At 42.0% G+C, this 17,797-nt stretch overlaps 1 protein-coding gene across 1 annotated transcript in view; it reads left to right on the top strand.

Annotated features, from left to right (window-relative positions):
* The window catches only part of LOC109220430, a 1,202-nt gene extending 274 nt beyond the window's left edge, over positions 1-928 (top strand). Inside the window, exons 2-4 of the mRNA XM_019384903.1 lie at positions 14-267; positions 350-389; positions 639-928. Of these exons, the coding sequence (XP_019240448.1) occupies positions 14-267; positions 350-389; positions 639-928 (584 nt within the window). The remainder of the gene's footprint in view (positions 1-13; positions 268-349; positions 390-638) is intronic.
* The last annotated feature ends 16,869 nt before the right edge of the window (positions 929-17,797 follow it).

Raw genomic sequence — 17,797 nt, 5'->3', positions numbered from 1 at the left:
ACATGTTATGCAGATTCATACACCTTGCTGGTAAGCTTGCTGCCTAGTCTAATATCTGATGAACAGGCAGGCTTTGTGAAAGGGAGGAGCATAGTGGAGAATGTGTTATTAACGCAAGAAATAGTTACAGATATTAGACTAAGAACGAAGGCAGGTCCAACTGTAGTGATCAAATTGGATATGGCAAAAGCATACGATCGATTGTCCTGGTTGTTCTTGTCAAAGGTGTTGAGGAAGATGGGATTTGGAGAAAGATTTATAGGACTGGTGTTTGGGANGAGAAAGATTTATAGGGCTGGTGTTTGGGATTGTTTCCAATAACTGGTACTCTATCCTGTTAAATGGACAGCCTCATGGCTTCTTTAGATCAACTAGAGGTGTGAAGCAAGGTAACCCACTGTCACTGCACTTTTTATTCTAGCTGCAGAAGCATTATCTCGAGGGCTGAACTCTTTACACAATAACCTGTATTTCTGTGGATTTGGGCTGCCCAAATGGAGTCCCAAGATAAATCATCAAGCATATGCTGATGATACAATTATCTTCTCATCATCAGATGCCACATCTTTACAAATCATAATGCAAATCTTGTCATGAAGCTGCGTCTGGGTAATTGATAAACAAGGGTAAATCTGCAGTCTATATGCATCATTCTACTAGTGCACAAGTGATTGATAAGGTTCAGAGGATTACAGGTATTCCAAAGCAGGAGTTTCTATTTACTTACCTTGGATATCCAATATTCTATCTTAGAAGGAACATGGATTACTATAAGGATCTTATAACAAAGGTAATGGACAAGTTGCAGAGTTGGAAGGGGAAGCTACTATCCATTGGAGGAAGGGAAGTGCTTATTTCTCATGTTCTACAGAGCATGCCAATTCATTTGCTTTCAGCAGTCAATCCTCCAGCTTATGTGATCAACTGACTTCATAAGATCTTTGCTTAGTTCTTTTGGAGTGATTCAGTGGGCACATCAAATAGACACTGGGCATCTTGGAACAACCTATGCTTGCCATGTGAAGAGGGAGGTGTGGCCTTCAGATCACTACATGATATGGCTACTGCTTTGTTTTGTAAGCTTTGGTGGAATTTTAGAACAAAACCAAGCATGTGGAGCTCTTTCATGTGCCAGAAATACTGTAAGAAACTCAATCCTATCATAGTTCCTTGGAGGGGTGGATCCCGTGTGTGGAGAAAAATGCTAGATTGTAGGGATATCATAGAGCATAAGATTTTACGGCAACTCAAGATGGGATCATCCCTATTTTGGTATGAAAACTGGACGGGGCTGGGTGCACTATATTTTGTTACCCCTCCAGATTTTGTGGGAGATGAAGAAGTGCAGAACATATATGATGTGGTCATTGAGGGACAGTGGAATGAAGAAAGAATAAGAGGGATTCTTCCAGAAGACCTTGCTACTCATATATTGGAGAACATTCAACCTCCATCTAGGAATGATATGATTGACAAGCCTGTTTGGATTCTTGAGACAAGGGGGGAGTTTAGTGTCAAGTCTGCCTGGGAGTATTTGAGGAGGAGACATGAGCCTAGAAATGCTTACAGGAATATATGGGTGAGAGGAGTGCCTTTCAAGATTTCATTCTTCATGTGGAAGGTTTGGAGGAACAAGCTTCCTTTAGATGATTTCTATAGAAGGTTGGGTTATCAAATGGCCTCTAAGTGTTGGTGTTGTATAGAACCTAAGGAAGAAACACTGTAGCATCTGTTTTTTACCTCACCTGCTGCCAATACTATATGGAAATACTTCCTTGGACATGCAGGAATCACAATCGAGGGGATCACTCTGCATCAAGTCATTACAAAATGTTGGACTGTTGATGTTGTTCAGAGAATGAAGCCTATTATGCAAGCACTACCTTCAGTCATAATATGGGAGTTGTGGAAGAGGAGGAATAGCTACAAATATGGTGATGTTGTCACAATTAACAGGGTTATATATCAAATATCTACTAATATGCAATATCTTGTCAAGCTCAGAAAACCAGGGATCCAAAATCTTCCTCACAAATGGCCAGATCTGATTAGGGTGTTAGTACAATATACACCCAAGTTGAACCATACAAAGGTGTTGTGGGAGCTACCCAGTCAAGGTTGGATTACGGTGAACACTGATGGGGCTTCGAGGGGTAACCCTGGTAGGAGTTCAGTAGGCTTTGTTTTGAGAAATGAGGAAGGGGATGTAGTGTATGCTTGTGGTAAGGAGATTCAGGAGGGATCTAATTCTGTTGCAGAAGCAAGAGCAATCCTTGAAGCACTGAAGTACTGTGATGGGAATGGATATGTGTTAATTGAGTTGAACACTGATTCAATAATGCTGAAAAATGTAATAGAAGGAGTATGGAAAATACCATGGAATATCAGTGAGATTGTTGAGGAGATCAAGCAGATGATGACAAGGTGTAATACAACTGTAGCTCACATACTTAGAGAAGGGAACAACCTAGCAGACTACATTGCAAATTATGCACTGGATCATGGTCCATTAGAATGCTTTGGATTTCAGGATCTGGATTCACATGCCAGGAGATTGGTGAACAGTGATAAACTACAATGTCCATACATAAGGGTGGAGGTAGCAAAGAGGTAGATATGGAAGAGGAGGAGAGGGTGAGGGTATGAGTTGAGCCATCTATTCACCATATTCGAATCCTTTTGGAGGAGAGTATGGTGAGGTCCTTTCTTTCTAACATTGTTTTCTTTTTTGCAGGAAATGTTACTGTGCCTATGCCCTATTCATTGGTGGAATTCCAGTTGGTGGTATTAGTGCTAAGCACTCATTCCACTGGAAGGAAACCAAGGATAGGCACAAGCATAGGAGCAGGATATGATAGTAGGCTGTCCAGTTTTTCAGTGATGGACAAGCAACTTTGGCAAGCAACACTATTGAAAGATGAATTGGTTGGAAAGAATAAAAAAGTGGAGGTTAACACCTCATTAACACCATCAGTGATCCAACCTTTTTCAGACAAAGAAGAGCAGCAGGAAACAGATTTTGGTGATACCAAAAATTTCACAAACACTCAGGTATACAGCAGGTACAGAGTTGAAGGACAGATCTCTAAGAGGAACAGCTTGAAGTAATCGTTGAGGATATCCCCACATACAGGGAGCCAGGCAAATGAAGAACAACAGAAGAACCATCAGATACAGAAAGAGGACACAAGACCATTTGGAAAATGTAAACACAAAAGAGCAGGAAATATGTATCTCAAGGAAAAGGCAACAGTTTTCAACTGGAGCGGTGGGAATTATTTCCAAGTGTAAACGAAGGAAATCACTACCTACAGCTATAAGGATATATAAGACACACAGGAGAAGAAGAAGTCCACATACTCATTCAAGAAGCACAGCTGCAATGACTAAATGCACACGCAGTATAGAAGTGTGGAACTGGGCAGTGTTACTAGCAATCATACACAGCTGGATGGTGCAAGATGTCAAAACTGATGAATGCAACTTATATGATTACGGAAAAGATAGGGAGCTATGCTATACAACTGGGGAGAAACACAAGGTGACGGGCCAGAATGGCAACCAAATATGCAACAACGCAGAAAGTGGCTATATTTGTAATTGGCTAATTTTGATACATGTCTTAATTTTCAGTCTTAGCTTAATTTTTAATATCAGTATTGGGCCTACAATCCCAAATATTGATAATAGGAGCTATGTAGTTGACAAATTATATCATCTTACTTCTCGTAAGACAACATGTGACTTTGTTTTCTTTCCTTGTTTAAATATATAAAAACTAGCCTTAGGCGCTCAGCCTAGTGGATTTAAAAAAAAAAGTACATCCGAAGGTCCTATTATTTTTCCTTAATTTTCAAAGATTTTTAAATCAATTTACTGCCCTATTTTATCAAGAAAAACCCAATGATGGTCCCTAAAATTATCATTTTTGGTGATTCATTTATTGGATTCTTATGTTTGTACCAAAATATGACTAAGATATTTTTTAACACATTTTTATAAATTTATTTGGTATTTTTAAGGATAAAATTGCATAATTGCAATATTAGCCATTTTTAAGTTTAAATCCGTCTCATATTTATAAAATGGGATTTTATATTTTTAAATTAATAATTATATATTATAAGACATTTTAGTACTTTTAATTTGTTTCCAGAAATTTGTTTATTTTTTTTATAAATTAAGAGGGAAAAAGAGGCTACTTAACTTTTAGCCACATTTGGCTTTCTAATTTGGCCTAATTAAACCCAAGCCCCAACCCAAATTAGACCAATCCAATACCCAGCCCAATCAGATTACCCGATCCAGGCCCCAATTATCCTACCCGACCAAACTACCCCATCCAATCTGGACCGTTGATCATTCAGATCAACGGTCCCCGTTTAACCTACCTAAATTAAACCAAACGACCCCCCAATACCCCTCATTTTTCCCTCACTCGTCTTTATCTCTCTAACCTCTGGTTCGCTCTAGAACCTTCCTCACCCCATCCTCTCCGATGAATCTTGTTCATCTTCTCCGGTCACCCTCTAACCTAGATCCATGGTGGTTTCACCACTCACCAAGCCACCTATGGCTCCTCATGTTTGGTTGACTGAAGCTCCATGACTCGACCATGAAGGGTTATGTCCAGACCTCTGTCGATTCGAGTTCCCCGGCCATCTCCGGCCCCGTTCCGGCAAGCTATGTCTATTTCGAAGCCTGGTCTCGACTCCTTTTGCTTAGATCCAAGCCTTTCTCGTCATTTGGGTTCCCCTGAAAACCCTAGTTTTGAGGTTTTTCTGATCTCTTTAGATTTGTTCCATATCCATGCTCTCCTTAATATTTTAAACGATTTTCCTGGCTTTTCTTTCAAAAGATACTTTCAAAACCATTTCTTTTCCGATCTAAGGTTTTTCTGAGAGTATTTAAATGTTTCTCTCACTTTCTTTTTGTGTGTATTTGCCTCTATCGTGTTCGTGTATTTTCTTATACCATGTTCTTGTATACTTCTTCTACGGTGTTCTTGTATGCTCCTTCTACTGTATTTTCTTATACTGTGTTCTTGCATGCTTTTTCTACTGTATTTTCCTCTACTGTATTCTTGTGTGTTTCTCTTACTGTATCTTCCTTTACTATGTTCTTAAGTGTTTCTTATTAAGTTCCACATACGGAGTTCTGGTTAAGCTTCTTCTAAAAAACGTCTTAATATGCTTCTCCTACTGTTCTTATCAATTTTCCCATTATGTTTCAAATTAGTTTCTTCTACTCTATTTTCTTTGAGCTCTTCTACTGTGTTTTGCATGTTACTTTTCTATCATGTTTCTCATGAGTTTCTGTTGCTGAAAGAAACGTGTTAGAAGTTTCAGTTCTTTTCTGAGACCTCTGAACCGTTCTTCCAAGTTTGGCTATGTGATTTGCCTGAACTAGGGTTTTATTTCAAAACCCCCAACTCTTCAGACCAATTTCGAGTCTCTGAACTGAGTTGGGACATCCTGTCTTTCATAGGACTCTGACTTTTGCTAAACTCTCCTAAACTCTTTTACACTGGATTCTTCTACTGATTTTACAATGACACGACATCTTCTTTCATGCGTGACATGTCTGTATGCTCTCTATATGTGATGAACTTCCCTCTAAAATGGCTTTCGAATTTGTGATTAGTTCAGACTCCCTTCTGAATAGGTCTGATTGATTTTTTTTCCTTGTTTGCTGATTTTCCCTGTGACTCGACTTAAGTTAAAAACCTTTCTCAACTTTTCTGACTTGGTTCATTCACACAAAATCTCTGACCTCTGATTTACTAGCTACTAATTGATTTTCTTACCTTAATTGTACAACCGCGTATTTCAAAATTCTATACTTAAATAAAACTTCTATGTATTTACCCCTAATTGCCTACTTTGCACAAAATGCTTATTTAATTTCTTTCCTCAAATAGTTTTTACCCGTTCCCAAATTCCTTAATTAAGGGAAGTCTTGTGTGATTGATTCTTAATTGATATTCAGTTCCTTAACTGCTTTCTTGCCTTATTTCTGCCTGATTTTCACACTGTAAAGGCACGACCCTTTCACAAACTCAACAGATTTCACAATCCTTCTGAACTCATACTCACACACAATAGTGTTCTCTCTTCTTGTCTGCACTATGGCCTGTTTACAAGACCTACTGCTTTTCTCTATTTATTTCTTTAAAATTGGTATGTCCTGATTTAAGCTTCAGCATCACAACAATGTGTTTATTTATAGCTTGCGTATCCATGTCTACTTACTGTTCCTATAGAGTTCAATATTTAAATTAGCATGCTGATTTCTTTTTGCCTGTTTCTGTTATGAATCCCTATTCCCTACCCCCTTATGTATTTGAGCTATGGTTTAAGACATGGCAATATTTAAGTTATTGTCCAAAAATTAAAATTGGATCCTTTGGGATCCCGGCCTCCAAACAGTGTGTTCTAACAGGCTTATGGGCATACTAGCACTCCCTATTGCTGGGTATGCCCACAGCCTGCTCTTGCTCCTTTCAACTTCCCTATTTTCCCTGCACCCCTATGTGTATTTATTTGTAACTGTTTCCCTTTCCCTTTTCTCCTTTCAGCACTCTATTTCTGCACTTGCACTCTCTCTTAGTCCCTAAGTTCTGCCCCCCTCTTGTGAGCCTTGCCTTGGGACCTTGAGTTCCTTTTGAACTTGGACACTTGAGGGCTGGCCCTTCCACACTGCACTATGTCTTAATCTGGTGATACATTTGGGTGTGAGCACTGCCCGTAGTCCATATGAGACTCTTAGGGAACTCTAACACATCCAAATGGGAGAAAGGCTTTGGATCATGATCTCATTGGAGTTGGTTTACTTCATATTTCTGACAGGAAGTCTGAATCAGGCTCTCCTTGATTGTACTTTTAATTTCTGATGTATTCTTTTATTTTTCTGGGCTGTAATAATTTGTAATAAACTCTTGGGGATGGCTAGTGAAAAAGGGAGGGATAACTATGTATGCAAAGGGTAGATACCCTGCCTATAGGTATTTTCTGAATTTCTGCACTCTCATATAGATATCCTGCCTATATGTTATTTTTGAATTTCTGCATTCTCTCATATAGATACCATGTCTGTAGGAATTCTGCATTTCTCATATAGATACCATGTCTGTAGGAATTTTGCATTCTCTCATATAGATACCATGTCTATAATTACCTGGAAATCTGAATCCTGCATATGCATATAGAAAATATGCCTACAGGTCTTTCTGAATCTTACATATACATTCCTCATTAGACAATCATGTTTATAGGTCTTAAATAATCAACTGCAATTAGATATCATGTTCAGAGGCTTTAAACAAAAGTTCAGCACCTAGATATCAGGGTTATAGGTTTTCTGCATTTTACTATGTCCATAAAAGTGTTTAAAAATCAACAACGCATAGAAAGCATGCCGATAGGAACTATTAATCAAGTATGAATCGCTTCACTCGCTTATAAGTCTAAAACCAGTAATAATGACGTACCATCAGTTGCAGAACTTATGATCTCTCGATAAAACTTGCCTTTCTTTAATAACTAACAACTTTTCTCAAATCAGTATGTATTCAGTTTACTTCGTTGTTTCTGAAATTAGTAGATATCATGCCTATAGGACCCTCGTCCAACACTTAGGCAAACCATAGGGTAAATTTTATAAACTGAATCAGATTTTTATTAGCTACAACCAGCAGGCAGGCCTGATTCGGGCTTCTTATCTGAACTATGTGATAAATCAGCCTGCCTCAACCTTTAAGTTTTAATCAGACCCTAAACAGTATGTGCAAGACATGCTAAATTATGTGCTTCTCTGTCAAAGGAGGTATATCTGAGCCTTTTACTTGTTATGTGCTTCCCCCAACTTGCTATACGTGTTTTGTATGTCGCCTTAGAGTTTTGCCTTTGAAACTATAAACAAGCCTAATATCCCTTCCCTTTAGGATTAGTAGTCCTAAATGCCTCCGGGACTGATATGATTGGGGCGGGTAATAGCATGCAATAAGTAAACGAGACCATTCCGCGCTTTAATACCCTAACGGGGTGGGAAAGGGTAGATATGGATATGATGGCCACACGATAACATCACGTGTAGCCCCTCACTGAGGAGTGATTACCGGATGCTGTGGGGTGATCCATATTATTTATAAACCTAGGACCCCCTCCCTTTGTTTCTTTGCTTCTTCTCCAATTTTTAAACTATTTCTCTAAGAATAATCAGCTTTCTTTTGGTTCTTTCTAACTTTGTTTATTTGTAACCATTATGTGAAAATCCCCTCTTACTTGAAGTCTTTATTTGCCTATGTGTTATTTGCGCTTAGTTCACAACAATAGTTTGGACGGGAACCACACTAGTGGATCCTGAGGGGTGCCTAACACCTTCCCCTTGGGATAATTTCAAGCCCTTACCCAATCTCTGGTTATTCAAATCAAACCCTTCTTAGTGTCCTAATGCACTTTAATCATTAGGTGGCGACTCTTCAAATCAAACCCAATTCCCCAAAAGGGAACGAGTTGTCATCCCAAATGTCATAAACCCGATTTCGAGAGAAAAATGGGGCGCGACATGCACGTGTTACTGTTTCTTTATTTCTGTTGATACAAATATGGTGTTCATTATGCTTCTCTATTGAATTACTGCTAGAATTTGACATTCACCGCAACATGTTCCCCTTCCCATCTTTATCTGTTATTTCCTGTTATTATTGTTCTGTTCATATATGACTTAACTGCACAGGTATATATGATTGTCGTGTCCTAGCCTCGTCACTACCTCGCTGAGTTTAGGCTCGACCCATACCAGTACATAGGGTCGGTTGTACTGATACTGCACTCTACACTTTTTGTACAGATTTCGGTGCCGGACCTTGTGAGTAGCTTGAGGTAGCTGCCTTTAGTCCAGGGAGACCAAGGTAGATCTGCTGGCATTCGAAGAGCCTGAAGTCCCCTCTTTCCCCGCTTTAGTTTTCTGCTGTCTCTTCTATTTCGAGAACAGTTGTACTTCTTTCAGACTTGTGTTTGTAGTAAATCTTAGTCGTTCGTGGATTGTGACACTAGATCTATGGGGTAGCTATGTACTTGAGTTGTGGCACTGTTATATCATTTTCGCATTTTCTTAATTATTTTGTTTTAACCATTACATATTCCCGTTTGAATTAATAATAATAGTAGTAAAAACTGTAGTGGTCGGCTTGCCTAGCTTTCACGAGTAGGCGCCATCACGATTCCCGAAGGTTGAAAATAGGGTCGTGACAAGTTGGTATCAGATCTATAGGTTTCTTAGGTCTCACAATTCACGATGAAGCTAGGTAGAGTCTGAGGGATCGGTACGGAGACGTATGTGCTTATACCTTAGAGGCTATAGAGTTTAGGAGAAACTTCACATCGATTCTTTCCTGTCAGGCGACTTGATTCTCCATGCTAATTAAACTTCCACTCTGTTCTTTCGCAGATGGTAAGGACACGTACCATTTCATCAGCTGACCAGCAGCCCGAGCCCCCAGTGGAAGCTCCTACGAGGGGCAGAGGCCGAGGCCGTGCTAGAGGCCGAGGCAGAGGCAGGGCTCATCCTAGAGCTCGAGTAGCAGCACCAGCGGCGGAGCCTCAGGTTGAGTTTGAGGATGAGGTTCCGGCCCAGACAGTTTCAGCAAGGCCAGCTCAGGTTCCAGAGGGGTTCATCGCCACCCCGGTACTCCAGGATGCTCCGGTCTGTCTAGTGGGCCTTATGTAGAGTGTCACTCAGGTAGGCACATTCGCTGTAGTACCAGGTGTCTCTCAGGCTGGAGGAGGAGCCCAAACTCCTGCTACTCGTACTCCGGAGCAGATGGCTCCCCAGTTTTAGACTCCAGCACCTCATCCAGTTGGGGTAGTTCAGCCGGGTGTTGTAGCACAGACCGATGATGGGCCAGCTATGTCTGCTGATGCCTTGTGGAGGGTGGACAGGTTCACCATGCTTTTTACTACTACATATGGCAGTACATCTTCAGAGGATCCCCAGGATTATTTGGACAGTTGTCACGAGGTTCTGCGAAGCACGGGGGTAGTGGAGACCAATGGGGTCGACTTTGCTGCTTTTCGTCTGTCAGGTTCCACCAAGAAGTGGTGGAGAGATTATTGTTTGGCCAGACCGGCTGGGTCGCCTACTTTGACTTGGGATCAGTTCTCTCAGCTATTTCGGGAGAAGTTTCTCCCTATCACCAAGAGAGAGGATTATTTGAGGCAGTTTGAGCGCCTCCAGCAGGGTTCTATGACTGTCACCCAGTATGAAACTAGGTTTATTGATAACGCTCGTCATGCTCTTCTTATAGTCCCCACCGAGAGAGAGAGAGAGAGAGAGAGAGAGAGAGAGAGAGAGAGAGAGAGAGGAGGTTCATTGAGGGACTCGCTCAGCCTATTCGATTGGAGATGGCTAAGGCGACAGGGAGCAATATTTCTTTTCAGGATGCAGCCAATGTGGCCAGGAGGGTTGCGATTGTTCTAGCTCAAGGGAGTGGTCAGGGGTCTGACAAGAGGCCTCGTCATTCTGGTAGATTCGGTGGTGCCTCATCTGGAGGCAGGGATTCTTTTGGTAGGGTCCATCCTCCCAAGCCATTTCATTTAGCACTATAGGCTTCTCACGGTGCTCCAGGTGGCCGTGGTTCTCACATGCAGTATTCTGATCAGCTACCCTACAGTGCATCACCAGCTCCTATCAGTGCACCTCCGCTCTAGAGTTTTCAGGGTGGTTACTCAAGCCGTCAGGTTCAGTTTCGGGGTCAGCAGTTCCAACAGCCGAGGATTTATTATACTTGTGGTGATCCGAGGCACATTGCTAGATTTTGCCCTTGAGCATCGAGCAGTTCTCAGCATCAAGGTTCTCGTGCCATGGTTCAAGAACCGGGTGTTCCACTGCCCGCTCAGCTAGCAAGGGGTAGGGGTCAGGCAGTTAGAGGTGGAGGTAGAGTTGTTAGAGGTGGAGGTCAGGCCGCTAGAGGTGGAGGCCAGCCATCAGGAGACCGTCCCGGGGATGTGGTTCAGAGTGGTGCGATCCAGCCCCGATGTTATGCTTTCCCAGCCAAACCTGAGGCTGAGGCATCCGATGCCGTTATCACAGGTACGGTTTCAGTTTGTAGTAGAGATGTATCAGTCCTATTTGATCCAGGGTCTACATACTCCTATGTGTCATCTTATTTTGCTACGTATTTGGTTGTGCCTCGTGATTCTTTGAGTTCTCTTGTATATGTGTCCACACCGGTGGGTGAATCTATTATTGTAGAAGTGTCTATCACTCGTGTGTGGTTGTAATTGGAGGTCTTGATACCCGTGTAGACCTCCCACTACTCGATATGGTTGACTTCAATGTTATTCTGGGGATGAATTGGTTATCACCTTATCACGCTATATTGGACTGTCATGCCAAGACCGTGACCTTAGCTTTGCCGGGGTTGCCTCGATTGGAGTGGAGTGGGACTCCTGGTCATTTTGTTAGTAGGGTTGTTTCTTATATGAAGACTCGACGTATGGTTGAAAAGGGGTGTTTGGATTATTTGGCTTATGTTCGTGATTCTAGTGTTGAGGTTCCTTCTATGGATTCCATGCCTATTGTTCGGGAGTTTCTAGAGGTGTTTCCTATAGACCTGCCGGGGATGCCACCCGACAGGGATATCGACTTTTATATTGATTTGGCTCCGGGCACTCAGCCCATTTCTATCTCGCCATATCGTATGGCCCCGCCAGAGTTGAAGGAGTTGAAAGAACAGTTGCAAGACTTGCTTGATAAGGGCTTTATCAGACCTAGTGTCTCTCCCTGGGGCGCACCGGTGTTGTTTGTTAAGAAGAAGGATGGGTCGATGAGGATGTGTATAGATTATCGGCAGTTAAACAAGGTCACCATCAAGAACAAGTATTCATTGCCGAAGATTAATGATTTGTTTGATTAGCTTCAGGGTGCCAAGGTATTTTCGAAGATTGATTTGAGATCTGGCTACCATCAATTGAGGATTAGGGCATCCGATGTCCCTAAGATAGCTTTTCGCACTTGGTACGGGCATTATGAGTTTCTGGTGATGTCATTTGGGTTGACAAATGCCCCAGCAGCATTCATGGATTTGACGAACCGAGTGTTCAGGCCGTATTTGGGTTCTTTCGTGATTGTCTTCATTGATGATATTTTGATCTACTCCCACAGCCGAGAGGAGCATGAGCAGCATCTTCGAGTCGTTCTACAGACTTTGAGAGACAGTCCGTTGTATGCGAAGTTTTCAAATAGTGAGTTTTGGTTGTGTTCAGTTGCCTTCTTAGGTCACATTGTATCAGCAGAGGGTAGTCAGGTGGATCAGAAGAAGGTAGAGGCAGTCAAGGACTGGCCTAGACCCACATCAGCTATAGAGATCCGGAGTATCTTAGGTTTGGCGAGTTATTACCATCGGTTTGTGGAGGGGTTTTAATCTATAGCTGCCCCGATGACCAGGTGGACCTAGAAGGGTGCCCAGTTTAGGTGGTTGGACGAGTGTGAGGCAAGCCTTCAGAAGCTCAAGACAGCTTTGATTACGGCGCCGGTGTTGGTTTTGCCCACAGGTTCAGGGCCATATACAGTATATTGTGACATATCTCGTATTGGACTTGGTATGGTGTTGATGCAGAATGGCAAGGTTATTGCATATGCTTCACGGCAGTTGAAGATTCACGAGAAAAATTATACAGTTCATGATTTGGAGCTAGCAGCCATTGTTCACGCGCTGAAGATTTGGAGGCATTATTTATATGGCGTGTCATGTGAGGTGTTCGCGGATCACAAGAGCCTACAGTATTTGTTCATGCAGAAAGAGCTCAATTTGAGGCGGAGGAGGTAGTTGGAGCTACTGAAAGACTATGATATGACCATCTTGTATCATCCGGGAAAGGCCAATGTAGTGGCCGATGCTTTGCGTAGGAAGTTAGCCAGTATGGGCAGCCTTGCGTATATTCCGGTCGATGATAGGCTGCTTGCTTTGGATGTTCAAGCGTTAGCCAATCAGTTCGTGAGGTTGGATATTTCTGAACCCAGCCGTGTTTTAGCTTGTACAGTCGCTCAGTCTTCATTATTTGAGAGTATCAGGGATCGGCAGTATGACGATCCTCATTTGCTAGTCCCTAGGGACACAGTGCGGCACGGTGGTGCCAAGCAGGTCACTGTTGGAGATGACAGGGTTCTAAGGATGCAGGGTCGAGTTTGTGTGCCTAATGTTGATGGTCTTCGTGAGTTGATTCTAGAGGAGGCCCATAGCTCCCGGTATTCTATTCATCCGGGCGCCGCCAAGATGTATCAGGATTTGCGACAGCATTACTGGTGGAGAAGAATGAAGAAGGATATCGTTGCATATGTAGCTCGGTGTTTGAATTGTCAACAGGTAAATTACGAGCATCAGAGACCTGGTGGTTTGTTTCAGAAGATTTAGATTCCTGAGTGGAAGTGGGAGCGTATCACCATGGACTTCGTTGTTGGACTCCCACGGACTCAGAGGAAGTTCAATGCGGTGTGGGTTATTGTTGATAGGCTGACTAAGTCAGCGCATTTCATTCCTGTGGCAGTTTCCTATTCTTCAGAGAGGTTAGCTGAGATCTATATTCGATAGATTTTTCGTCTTCATGGTGTGCCCATGTCTATTATTTCTGACCGAGGTACGCAGTTTACCTTGCATTTTTAGAGAGCAGTTCAACGTGAGTTGGGTACACGGGTCAAGTTGAGCACAACATTTCATCCTCAGACGGACAGACAGTCCGAGCGTACTATTCAGATTTTGGAGGATATGCTCCGAGCATGTGTTATTGACTTTGGAGGTTCGTGGGATCAGGTCTTGACATTAGCGGAGTTTGCCTACAACAACAACTATCAGTCAAGCATCCAGATGTCTCCCTATGAGGCATTATATGATAGACGGTGTCAATCGCCAGTTGGGTGGTTTGAGCAGGGGGAGGCTCGATTGTTGGGTACAGATTTAGTGCAGGATGCCCTGGACAAGGTTAAGATCATTCAGGATAGGCTTCGTACAACTCAGTCCAGGCAAAAGAGTTACGCAGACCGTAAGGTTCGAGATGTGGCATTCATGATTGGAGAGCGAGTGTTGCTTCGGGTATTGCCCATGAAGGGCGTGATGAGATTTGGGAAGAGGGGCAAGCTAAGCCCTAGGTTCATCGGGCTTTTTGAGATACTTGATCGAGTGGGAGAGGTGGCCTACAGACTTGCGTTGCTGCCGAGTTTATTAGCTGTGCATCCAGTGTTTCATGTGTCCATGCTTCGGAAGTATCACGGCGATCCATCCCACGTGTTAGACTTCAACACTGTCCAGTTGGACAAGGACTTGACCCATGAGGAAGAGCCGGTAGCTATTCTAGACCGGCAGGTTCGTCAGTTGAGATCGAAGAGTTTCCCCTCAGTTCGTGTGCAGTGGAGAGGTCAGCCTGTTGAGGCAGCAACCTGGGAGTCCGAGTCCGATATGCGGAGCCGATATCCCCACCTTTTCACCAACTCAGGTACTTTTCTATGTCCTTTCGAGGACGAATGGTTGTTTTAGAGGTGGAGAATGAAGATGACCAAGGTCATCTTGTATTTTAGAATTCGAATCTGGGTTCCGAGGCCTTGAAAATCTCATTTTCTTTCTCCTCGATTTGGGTGCACAGTCCGGGCGCGTATCTGGAAAACTTTTATGTGAAATTTAAGAAAAATATTGAATTTGGCCTTAAAACTTGGTTAAAGTTGACTTCGGTCAACATTTTTGGTAAGACTCGGATCCTGATTCAATGGTCCCGTAGGGTCCGTAGAAATATATGGGACTTGGGCGTATGCCCGTAATCAAATTCCGAGGTCCCTAGCCCGAGAAAAGAATTTTTAATGAAAATTATTTACTGGAAAATACAAGGACTTTTGGAAATGAAATGGTGTGTGATCTTGATGGTATCGGGCCCGTATTTTGGTTCCAGAGCCCGATATAGGTTTAAAATAATATTTAAGTCGAATATGTGAAATTTGGTAAGAATCGGAGTTGATTTGATATGAATTGAACCCTAGGTTGAGAAAATAGAAATTTTGAACTATCTTATGAATTTCATGAATTTGAGGTTAAATTCGTAGTTGTTGATGTTATTTTGATGATTTAATCACACGAGCAAGTCGTATGATGTTTTTAGACTTGCGTGCATGTTTGGTTGGAGCCCCGAGGGCTCGGGTGAGTTTTGGATAGGCCACGGAGTGAGTTTGGACTTAGAGAAAACTGTTGTTGCATCTGTTATGTGTTGCAGGCTCTGATCTCGCAATTGCGAGGTCAGGCTTCGCAATTGCGAGCCTAACAGGTTTGGCAATTGCGAGGGCTTGATCGCATTTGCGAAGAAAGCCCAGGCCTGCATTGTTCGCATTTGCGAACGTCCCTCCGCAATTGCGAAGTCATCAGGGAGAGGCCAGTCATCGCAATTGCGAGCTCGAGAGGAGCATACATGCAGCAGGTTCGCAAATGCGAAGCCTGTCTCGCATTTGCGAGCTTCGCAATTGCAACATCTGCACCTGAACAAAACATCATTTGGACGGGATTTCAACTTCATTCTTCCAAATTTCGAACCCTAAGCATCCCTAGGCGATTTTTCAAAGACTCAAACTTCTCCAAATCATAGGTAAGTGATTTCTAACTCTTCTTCTTCAATCTAATTCATCTTTTTACATGATTTCACTTCAAAATCTAGGGTTTTTCATGGGAAATTGGGTGCTCTTGGGTTGAAATTAGGATTTTCGAATTTGGGGATTTGGACCTCAAATTGAGGTCGGATTTCAAAACCAATTGCATATTTTAGTTCGTGGGTGATGGGTAATCGGGTTTTGGTTCAAACTTCGAGTTTTGACCAAGCGGGCCCGGGGTTGGTTTTTGACTTATTGGGAAAAACATTGGGAAATCTATATTCATGCATTAGAATAGGTTTATTTAGCATTTATTGATGTTATTATGTACATTATGACTAGACATAAGTGGATTGGAAGTGGAACCGATAGGTAAAGCGGTAATTGAGGCTTGATTTTGCCCGTGGAATAGAGGTAAGTGTTTGGTCTAACCTTAGCTTGAGGGAATAGGTGTTGTGGTTTTATTTGCTACGTGTTAGTGTTGAGTTCGACGTATAGGTGTGGTGACGGGTATCTATACGTTGGTGTCAAGCATGCAAATGAATCTTATATTATGACTGTTATGTCTTTTATCACGTACCGTTCATGCTTAAAAAAAGATGTCTCTCTATGTTGAGCAAGTTGTATGATAGTGTTGAATATTTAATCATCGTTGAGTATTGACTCAAGTTGGGAATTATTTCGTGAAGTTAATTGTTGAAACGAAATTGGTTATAGCTGATTCCCTTGCCAGGATTTTATCGTGTCTATTGTTGATTCCCTTGCCGGGATGTTATTGTTTCTATTGTTGATTCCATTGCTGGGACATATTGTTTCTATTGTTTGGGTGAGGAAGAGTGCAAAGCACGAAGGGTGATGCCGTGCATGATATTGTGAGTGAGTGTTAATGCACAAAGGGTGATGCCGTGCTGATATTGTGAGAGTTAATGCACGAAGGGTGATGCCGTGCCGTTTCTGTTCTTTTCTTGCGGTGAGGACGAGAGTAAAGGACGAAGGGTGATGCCGTGCACGTATTACTGTTTCCTTATTTTTGTTGATACAAATATGGTGTTCATTATGCTTCTCTATTGAATTACTGCTAGAATTTGACATTCCCCGCAGCATGTTCCCCTTCCCATCTTTATCTGTTATTTCCTATTATTATTGTTCTGTTCGTATATGACTTAACTGCACAAGTTTATGTGGTTGTCCTGTCCTAGCCTCTTCACTACCTTGCCGAGGTTAGGCTCGACACTTACCAGTACATGGGGTCGGTTGTACTGATACTGCACTCTGCACTTTTTGTGCAAATTTCGGTGCCGGACCTTGTGAGTAGCTTGAGGTAGCTGCCTTCAGTCCAGGGAGACCAAGGTAGATCTGCTGGCGTTCGCAGAGTTGAAGTCCCCCTCTTTCCCCGCTTTAGTTTTCTGTTGTCACTTCTATTTCGAGAACATCTGTACTTCTTTCAGACTTGTATTTGTAGTAAATCTTAATCGTTCGTGGATTGTGACATCAGATCTATGAGGTAGCTATGTACTTGAGTTGTGGCACTGTTATATCATTTCCGCATTTTCTTAATTATTTTGTTTTAACTGTTATCTGTTCCTGTTTGAATTAATAATAATATTAGTAAAAACTGTAGTAGTCGGCTTGCCTAGCTTTCATGAGTAGGCGTCATCACAATTCCCGAAGGTGGGAAAACCGGATCGTGACACATGCAGAATTAGAAAATTCCATGATCAATACAAAAATAAAAGTAAAAACGCAAAGAAAACAAAACGAAAAAGAAAAAAATATACACATACTATCTTCACCCTAGTGCTTCAAAGAATCTGGAGAACATATAGACGTTATTAATGAATTAATAGACCATAACAAATAGAGAATCAACCAACAAATAGATTCTATAATCAATACCTCTTCACGTATCAATACCTCGAAGACACAAAATTCTATATAAAAGATGTACAAGAGTTTAACATAGACCAAAAGATCAACTTTTACTTCATAACAAAGGAAAACTAAAGATTCCAAAAAAGAAAATATCCAAACTTTACAAACCTAATCAAGAACCAATTGATTAGTACTGATGTTTTGGTTGGAGGAAACTAACTTAACTTGCGATACCCGTACATATAATAGTTTTATATGCTAGACTTTGATGAGGACTCAACAATCGTATTTTTTTTGTAGTTGA

Source organism: Nicotiana attenuata, unplaced genomic scaffold (assembly GCF_001879085.1).
Source record: "Nicotiana attenuata strain UT unplaced genomic scaffold, NIATTr2, whole genome shotgun sequence".
NCBI lineage: Eukaryota > Viridiplantae > Streptophyta > Magnoliopsida > Solanales > Solanaceae > Nicotiana > Nicotiana attenuata.
Note: the sequence above shows the minus strand (reverse complement) of the source record. Positions and strands in the feature narration are given on the sequence as shown.